The following is a 10,257-nucleotide window of genomic DNA, read 5'->3' on the forward strand; positions in this document are numbered from 1 at the left end:
ATGTTATACAGATAAAAAACAAGAGAAGTATATCAAGACTTTCAAAATAACCATTAATTCAAGAGCTGATATGTCGATTGCAATAATAACATAGCTGCAATATTACATACATACAATAATGTATACAGTAATGCTAACACATCTGCAAATAAAACATTTGCCAAGTATGCATACTTTGATATATAGCATTTTATTTAATATTAATGAAAATACCAGGCTTTATCATTTCTACCTTGTTGCACTGGAGAAGTTTAATGACAAGTTCTTTCTTCTTATTATTATACTATTGGTATAATATAATATGATTATATTATTGTGTGTTCATGTGTGATGGGAGTGAGCATTCATGCACATCAGTGACATGTATAGAGCTCAGAGGACAACTTTGTAGAGTTGGTTCTGTCCTTCTACTTCTACGTGGGTCCCAGGGGACAAGGAAAGGCCAACTACCTTGCACATGGTAAGTGCCTTTAGCTGCAGGCTGTCTCACTGGCTGCTAATGACAAGCTCTCAAATCGCTCTATTGGTAAATTCTAGGGATGAACGTCCCTGATTTTGGTGTTCATTCCACTAAAATACACCCCCTCCATACAGCAGTACATAGGGCAAACACCGCCACATCTTTCACATTCAACTCCATTTGGGGCAGCAACCTAAACAATTCCTGTTAGAGATCAATGAGTTGATGGGGAGAATTTTTTCAACACTCATGAAGCAAAAATAGCTCTGAAGTGAGCCAGACAATCGTATAACACATACTGGATACGGGCTCCCCGCTCCTGATTCAACAGGAGAAATGACAGCACACAGTGGAACTTAACTCGAGCGACCTTGAAGCCCTCGCAGGGAGGACAGAAGGCCTGGGCCACAGATGGTGTTCCTCCTGCTTCTGTCAAAGTTCATAATTCTGCGAATGAAAACTCAACAGCAGATGTATAGCTCCATGAATGAATAGGACTTTACCAGCTCATGAACCCCAGTGTGATAGTTTGCTGGAGAGCATCGAGAAGGTAAAGAATAGAGGAAGAGAGCGATGTCATTTCTAAAGACAGGTGTCTTAAGATGGGTGACAATTCAGAATAGAGGCAAAACAACGGTGACCGGATTTCACTTATCTGAGGAACTGTTTCAAAGAAACAATCGTGCCTCAACTCAATTTATTGGTCTGTGTCCTTTTTCTAGTTTTTGTTTGGGGGAGGGTCATATCTTCCCTTCCTTGATAATATCTTCATACATAAAATTAAAGACGTTTAAATATAGTTTTAGCCTGCTGTTTTTAAACTACTTCACAGTATAAACATGTTAAAATTAAAGTAGGAAGTCATTTCATGATAAAAACAAATAATAGTACAAGAAATACTGGGTGTTATAGCCAAATGTAGCCAAGCTGCAAATTCAACATGTGCTGAGAATAGATGAAACGTAATAGCTTTTAATTTTTTATAGTTCAATGTGTTTTAACAGCAAGCCTACAGAAGCAGCACAGAAGACAGACAACATTAAAACCACGTGCTTGCATGTAACACAACTCAGAAAAGTACAGTGAATGGATGGAATCTACCGTATGATAAAAATGCCATAAACACCATTTAATTGCCGTCAATGGGAAATTGACTTATTTGTTTTTTAAATCCAAATGCTGGCATTGCCCAGAAAACTTTAGCAGGTTTATTTATAATTGTTATAAAGTTGAACTGTTGAAATACGTTCGCTGAACGTATTTCATTAATTGCATTAATGCTTTACATCTTGTATTTATATTAAAAAGTCACACACAAATGAAAATGGAAAAACTGCCAATACCTGATTTCTGTCCCCTATTTCTCCACTCACAATCATATACTTAGGCAACTTTTGACCCCATCGAAAAAAATATCTAACATTCAGAACTACTGAGAACAGGAAGAAGACGAAAAAACTTTTTTTTTTTTTTTTTTTTTTTTGAGAATGAAATGTTTCCCCTCTTAGTGGACTCTTAAGCACATTCTCCACGTATGCGGTGTGCTAGCTGGATATCTTTTGGCACAATAGTTACGCGTTTGGCACGGATAGCACACAGGCTGGTATCTTCAAGAAGGCCATCCAGGTAGGCCTCACATGCCTCCTGCAAAGCAAAAGCTGCACTCTGGAAGCACAGATCTGTTTTGAAGTTCTGAGCAGTTTCTTGCACCGGACGCTGGGAGCGGAGCTTGCGAGTCGGTTCAGTGGCCTTCTGATAGTGTCTGATCTCACGGAGTGCCGCAGTGCCTGGCCTGGGAGGAGGAGGTGTCTTCACCCCTCCAGTGGAGGGCGCACTCTTATGAACGGCTTTTGTAGCCGGTTGTTTCCTGGGTGCTTTCCCTCGGGTGGCTTTGCGGGCCGTCTGCTTTGCAGAAGCCACGGTTAGAGCACCTGCTTACTTACCCCTTCTCCTTCGGCTGGAGCTAGGCAAGCGAGAGGCGGTGCAGGCATCAGACAGCGGTGCGTCCACAGCTGCAAACACCTAGCTTTAAGTTTTTAAACACAAACATCTCAGGAATTATATAAGGCCTTAAAGCAGGTCAAGAGAAGCTTAAGCATAGAATGTGAGGAAATTGTAGGGAAACCTAAAAATGTCTAGAAAAAAAGACTCGTTTCCTGTTTGGGGGAAGTAATAGACAAGGACCATCCATTTCACTGCCGGAGGTAAGCAATGGATGCTAGCAGATGATAAGGGAAGGCAGAACGACTCATTAAGCAAACTTACTTCCCTCTTCTCCAGGCAGTCCGGTGAATGTGTTACCCCCTGGAAAAGCTTGCCTGCACCGCTCAGATATCAGCCGCGAATCCCAAACCATTTCGGCAGGCCTTAGAGAGCGCTTCTCTCAATGGGAGCGGCACCCCAAGTCATCCCGTTTCACTCACCCATACTTCAGCAGGAGATGTGTGAAAGGATACCTTTCTTGTTAGAAGGAAAAAAAGTCTCTAAGATCTAACGAACATTAATATTATCACATATTTAGCCACTATTCAAACCAACAGTTTTGTTGTTACACTCTTTGAACGGGTTCGCTTTCAGTGTTTACATCTCCCTCCTCTTTTTCCTTGGAAACTGTGTTTTTTGAGATAGGGTGTCTCTGGGTAGCCCTAGATGTGGCTCTCACGCAAGACCCGACTCCGGTTCCCAGCATAGCATGCCACACAGCTCACAGCCACCCGCAACTCCGGCGCTCTCCTCTGGCTTTTTCCAGCACCCGCACCCACAGGCACGCATTTATATCTCTCTCATATAAAAACAACGGATTCCTAACAACAGCAGCATAATTACCGATTGTTTTTATTTCCTCCAATAATGTCAGTATTGTTTTTAAAATAATACTGATAAATGAAAGAAGGCGCTTTTGTTACTTTCCTGCTTAGGGCATTTTCACTAAAAATGTACAGTTAACTTACTTTTAAGGCCATTTGGAACACCAGTTCCGTGTGTGGTGAAATCATTTAATTAGTTTTGCTGTGATTTTTTTTTTTTAGAAACTTTGCTGGAGGGTAATTTATTATACAATATGTTAAATGTTTACAAATTTTCAAGTCAGTCCACAGAAAAATAACAAAGATAACATGTAGAAATTTCGTTCATTTCCTTTGTCCACTACCTGCAGGAATAGTCAAAGGAAGACAATTGTGCCCTCTAGGGGACATTTGACCCTGGCTGGCTTTCACAGCAGATGCCAGCTTTACAGGGAGGTCATCCTGTATAGCTGAGATGCGACCATCCATTCTCCCACGCACTCCGCTATAACAAAGACCCAGTCTCAGCTATTGAGAAGCCCTGCCATTAACTAAGCCTTTTCCTCTTAGATTTGGGTGCCCCTTGGTTTCTCTTAATAGCAACAAAAAGTAGTCCTTCAAATAAAAAGAAACCATAATATATACAATTTACCCCTCTATTATTCTACTCAATACCCAGAGAATATTTCAAACCAGTAGATGGATGTGCACGTCAATGCTTTCTTCAGAAAGACGACACTTCGTTGTGTGGATGTACGATACTTCATTGAACTCTTTCCTTCTTGTGAATATTTGGCAAATTTTTGTCTCCCCCACCCCCTGGAAAATAGCTCTACAGAAAGAGGAAGCCCTCCTCCCCTGCCATCTAACCCTAGCCTATCAAGTATCAAGACTGCCTGCATCCTCTTCCTCTGTGGCCTGGCAAGACCGATGAAAGAATGGGAGGATACAAAGACCTGGAGGGGACAGGAGCTCTACAAGGAGACCAACAAAGTCAACAAACCAGGGCCCTGGAGCGGCTGCAGAGACTGATGCACCAACCAAGAACCGTGCAAGGAGAGGACCTAGGCCCCCTGCTCAGATGTAGCCGATAGGCAGCTCAGTTTTCATGTGGGTTCCCTAGTCTGGGAAGCAGGGACTTTTTCTGACATGGACTCCATTACTGCTCTTTGATAAAAATATTTTTAGTAATTAATTCAATTTACATCTCGGTCATAGGCCCCTCCCTCTTCTCTTCCCAGGCCCACCCTCCCACATTCCCTCTCTCCTATCCTCAGAATAGGGGAGGCCCCTTCCCAGACACCCCAGCTCATCTATTCACATGAGGACTGAGTTCATCTTCCTCCCCTGCAGCCTGGTAGGGGAGTCCCATCAGAGAAAGCAGACTAAAATCCGATTATAAGTGAGTATACACCATGTGTGTCTTTTTGGGTCTGTGTTGCCTCACTCCAGATGATCTTTTCTAGTTCTCTCCATTTGCCTGCAAATTTCATGACTTCCTTGTTTTTAATGGCTGAGTAGTATTCCATTATCTAAATATACCACAGTTACTTTATCCATTCTTTGTTTGAGGGACATCTAGGTAGGGTTTAAGTTTTTCACAGCATTAGTAAAATTTTCACAGAATTGGTCTGTCTCATTTAAAATTCTATTAGTGTTTATTTTCTATATTTTAGTATATTTTCCAGCACATACAAATTAATAATTGTTAAATAATTTTTACTACTTCTTTTAGGACCATAGACTGCACCTTTATCTGCCAATTAATACTTTTGCTTTAAATTCTGGTTTGTTGGGATGAAGAGATGGCTCAGTGGTTAAGAGCACTGGCTGTTCTTCCAAAGGACCTAGGTTCAATTCCCAGCAACCACATAGTACAGCTCACAACTATCTGTACCTCCAGATCCAGGGGACCCAACAGCCTCACACATACAAGCAGGCAGAATGTCAATGAACATAAAATTTAAAAATAAATAAATAGATCATCTTTTAAAAATTCCATTTTGTTGGCTATTTATACTGTTCTAGGATTGGCTATTGTCAACTAATATTCCTTATACAACAAGGAAACTATGTTTGTTACTATATGACAAAATTTAACTTTATTGATCTGTGATATAAATAATGATTCAAAAGCAAAAGAGAATAGATGTGTGTAGAGGAATTTTAACTCAAAACATGGCTGCTCTGGCAAGAGATCACATCCAAAAAACCTTCTAGGTCTGTGTGATCTGGCTAGAATACAAACACACCTTTAATCCCAGGTGTCAGAGGCGAGCAGATCTCTGAATTCAAGGCCAGCCCAGCATAGAACAAGTTTCAAGTAAAGAAAAATTTATGACCAGGTGTGGTGGTGCACGCCTTTAATCCCAGCACCTGGGAGACAGAGGCATGCACAACTCTGAATTCTAGTCAGTGCTCTTCAGGCAGTTCAGCTGAGTAGGATTTGGGAGGCAGTGCCATGGAGTTGAATTCGAGGCAGTTTTGTTCATGGAATTCAGAGGCAGTTTTTGCCAGCCAGCAAGAGTTCAGAAAGAGCTAAAAAGGGTGAGATTATTCAGCAGTAAATCTCAGAGGCTGAAAACATTGTAGGCCTAGATTAACTTGTATGGAGGCTAAGTTAGCAGACGGGGCAGTAGGCATGCCAGACAACAATTGAAACAGAAGAACAAAAGTTACTTTTGCAGATGTGAGACATAAAATCAAAAACTTATAAAAGATTACTTAAATTTTGCTACCTACTAGTTAAAGACATCTCCTAGAACATGACGTCTTGGGAGAAATGATAAGCAAATAGAACAAGGATTTTAAAACAATTTAAACATGCTGTTTAGCAGAAAAACAAAGTAAAAAAAAAAAAAAACTACTACACAGTCCAAGTTTTCAGTGTGTGTGTGTATGTGCATGCCTGCGTACTTGCACATGTGTGTATTTAAGGAGAGAACACAGGCCTACAGGCAATGAAAATATAAACCAAATCTCTTAATCCAGGATACTACTAAATGTAAAAAAAAAAAAAAAAAAAACATTCTAGTGGAGATTAAACTTCATGAACATGGAGCTTCGCTCATCTTAGGCAAGAGTCCTACGTCCTCAGCCTCTTTTTAACTTTTATTTTTCTTATTTTTATATTATTATTATTTCATTAACATTTTGTTAACTTTTGGAGAATGTCATAAAATTTATTTTCATCATGTTCACACTTTCTCTCCCACCTCTCCTCCTGCCAACTTTGTTTCTTCATTAAAGGGTATTACCAAGTAGCCCAGGCTAGCCTCACATTTGTTACATAGTAACATGTGGTCTGCCTGCTCCACCCCATAAGCAGCTGAAAATGCAGGCCTGCACCAGCGAACCCAGCTGAGCAAAATATTTTATCTTTTCTTTCAAAGATACATTGCCAACTATATAGTTCCTGTTTCTCAACTGGGCTTTATGTGGCTGATAAAATGCATCTTGACTTGTTCAACGTATTTGCCCAAACCCTTATTTTGAGGAGAACAGCTTAAGAAATAAGTCTGGTAAAAGTATAATTAGATATTTCATGGTCTCTATTAGTGTACTGATGTAACCTTGGAGGAAAATAAAAATATAATAACTGTTTCGGACAACTTGATTCTGGGAAAGACTGGAATAAGGGGAAAGCTGCTCTGACCCATCTGGAGCTACCTTCTCTAGAGGGGTCATTAGTTCCATGAACTGCCTCAGCCTTAACAGCCTGGTCACACACCTGATCCGCACAGCCGCAGTTCTGTTTCCCTTTTCGTTCTCTCCTGTCTGTAGACCTCTTCCGTGTCATCTGCCACGGGAGACGACTGCTCAGCGTTCACAGACTGTCATACCATGTGATGGGCATTTTTTGCCATCTGTTGACATAAACCACTAAGTAATGGTGGCCAGCTCTGGGACCAACATCAGGCTAGTTTACACAACCAAGGCTGATGAAAGCCGAAGATGGGTGGGAAGAGAATGTAGCCCAGACAGAAGCTATTCCAGCTCACTTTAAATGAGTCCTACCTACCCCTGCTGTCGTCACAGAGGCAAGACAGGGTCCAGGGACAGCTCCACACATTAACCAATCTGAGAATTGCTCACTTTCTGCTTTCATTCTCTTCTAGACAGAGAGCTGTCCAGCCGACCACTCCAGCTTGTGGAAGCAAAGTGGGGAGGTGTGCATGAGGAAGCAGCGGTATCAACTTCTCTACTGACTTAGTTTGTATCGACTTTGGCGCTGTTTGAGGTGTGCCCTCCCCATCACACCCATGCCTACCCCTCTACTTCAAGCTTCCCCCTCATCATCTTCTACCCCTCAGGGAAAGTGACTTTCAAGCCTCCTAGTGTTGTGACATGACGACTTAACTTTATGGTAACAGAGTCATAAATATCTGTATAGCACTGAGTTCCTAATAGATCTTTATCTCTTATATAAAGAAAAATAGACATCAGTGGGAGCATAAAAATTATTTATTTTTTTAGAGGTTCTTTGAGATTGCCTTGCAATTTCAGTTAGCACTCCCATAGTTTCTCACAAGAAGTCAGGCAGCTTAGAAAGAATGGAAAAAAGCCAAATTACAAACCTGCTGAGAAGCCGAAAATTGTAAATAAACAACGACAAAGAACCAGACAATTAACTCCAAGACTTCATTTTTTGCTGCTTTACAGGTTCCCAAATAAATCTGTATCATTATTGTGTACACCAAGCAAATTTACATCGTTTTCACAAATACATTGTGAAATGTTGAGAAAGCAACTGTCAAACTCCTAACCAAACACTGTTGGCATAATGTTCTTGTGGAATGTATACAGTTACCCTTGTTCATTCAGATGATGATTCCTCTACCCCACTATCTGGTTTCAATCCAAAAAGTGCCTTATTTCTAAGCATCATCTGTCTCAAGTTTGTGTAAACATGCTACCCTTTGTTCTCTGACAATCAGCCAGTGCTGAGCAGTGGAGAGAATAGGGTGGGACACCCTGGTCTGGACAGGAGGAGAAATAATTGTGTGTGGGGGATCCTAGAAGAGAGGACCAGGGAAACATCAGGAGAAGTTGAGTGGACCTAAGATATGACTAAAAAACAAGTATAATGTGGAAAGTCTGAATGAAAGGAAGCTATGAGGGCTTGGAGGTTTAGGATGGAGTAACTATTGCCCAGCATTGTGCTCTAAGTTAATTAAATAAATCCTAGTCTCTGTGTGGTGATTTGGGTATACAGCTGGTTTAGGAACAACTGCTGCTTAACTAAAATTCTAATCAATGTAAATATTAGTAATCATCAACAAAACACATATGCTTAGAGAAATAAAAGTAACAATGAAATGAAACCTGGAAGTGTCACTGCTGAGCAGGCCTCAGAAGTCAACAAATGTAATTATTTCACTATAAAGATTTAATATATAGTCATATACTAGGGTTTGTACATTTATAGATGTAAAATTAAATAAATTGAAACACATACATACACACACATTCATACACACATACACACACACACACACACACACACACACACACACACAAAGGAAAACATCATAATCATTCTCATCCACCATGGACTATGGAAAGTACATCTCCTGATTGTCGATTTTTTTCTACCTATTACACATTTTTAAAAAACCTTCACATGGTTCCTAAATACAAAACTATATGACTCTCAATACTGTCATAAATGCACCTCAGAGATTTCATATTACCCGCTTTTGCTAATTACTTTAGCAGTGATCTTACCAAAATGCCTGGCGGAAGCTTCAATTTAAGGTGAGGTGTGAATTTTAGCTTACAGTTTTGGAAACGTCAGTCCGTATCCTTGTACCCATGAATTCCGGCCCATAATGAAGTAGACCATCATGGCCGTGGGAACCTGTGGTAGAGTTTCTTCACCTCATGTCAGACAGGAATGACAGAAGCAGTGACTAAAAGGGGCCAAGAAAGACATATACTACAGGAACACACCCCAAATTACATTCTTCCTCCATTCCTACCTCGTCTTCCGTGGTGTCACTATGTCCCAATATTGTATTCAGATGCTGGTTCCATGAATGGATTAAACAATTTCTTAGGTCACGGTCCTCATGATCTAACCATATCTGAAAATGACATCATAGATCCATGGGGATTACCCCACTAGTCTCCTAAGCCTTTCTCAATCCAGTCAAGCACACAGTGAAGACTGGCTTTCACACATACCACAATCTTCTGGAGTTTTATATATTAGAGCCACTTCCAATATATCCATTTTCAGGAAGTGACTTCATGGATATTTTGGGCCACTTTTGTCTGTATAGAAACAACTTCAGTGGAGAAGGAGAGTCAAGAATAGATCTCATTTACACTTGCTCTGTTTCTTGTTATGGCATCAAGATCCTGAGGCCAAGATCATTACTGTCAAGTGATGCTTCAAGATACACATTAAGCATTTTGAAAATTATATAAATTGTGACTTAAGGAAAATGAGAGTCCTACTTTCAAAGATCTCGCTGCAAAGCACAGAAGACATCCATTGCTTTAAGTCATAAAAAAAATAACAAAATATGGGCTTTATTACTCAGAAGATAAACAATTGAACACCTTGGGAAATGATGTTTGAAATCATTCTTTAAAAAATAAATAGATTGCTCAGTTGGTAAAACATTTGCCATGCCAACAAGGAGACACCAGTTCAGTCCCCCCAGGATGTACCTTTTAAAGCCAGGCGAGATGAAGACAGGTGTATCGTGGGGTTTGCTCATCCTGATCTATGTGATGAGCCCAAAGACAGGAGCACCTGTCGCAAAAATCAGGGTAAATGGTCCTTGATAAAAGACACCTAAGGTTGACCTCTGACCTTGTATACACACACCAATACACACACCAATAGGAATTATAGAAGAAGAAACTCAAATGTATATATTACATATATCATACACAGAAAAGCAAAGGTTCAAAACTATTTAGGAAGCTGGGTGTGGTGGAGCACACCCATAATACACACACACACACACACACACACACACACACACACACACACACACA

At 40.4% G+C, this 10,257-nt stretch overlaps 1 protein-coding gene across 1 annotated transcript; it reads right to left on the reverse strand.

The window, feature by feature from the left end:
- Nucleotides 1-1,975: 1,975 nt before the first annotated feature.
- Nucleotides 1,976-2,816, reverse strand: LOC129691894 (histone H3.1-like). The gene is made up of 2 exons (XM_055628075.1): nucleotides 2,726-2,816; nucleotides 1,976-2,391 (listed from the first exon to the last, which is right to left on the reverse strand). Exons 1-2 carry the CDS (start codon nucleotides 2,814-2,816, stop codon nucleotides 1,976-1,978), a joined length of 507 nt encoding a protein of 168 aa, XP_055484050.1.
- Between the last annotated feature and the right edge of the window lie 7,441 nt (nucleotides 2,817-10,257).

Source organism: Psammomys obesus, unplaced genomic scaffold (assembly GCF_907164565.1).
Source record: "Psammomys obesus unplaced genomic scaffold, mPsaObe1.curated_primary_1811, whole genome shotgun sequence".
NCBI classification, from domain to species: domain Eukaryota; kingdom Metazoa; phylum Chordata; class Mammalia; order Rodentia; family Muridae; genus Psammomys; species Psammomys obesus.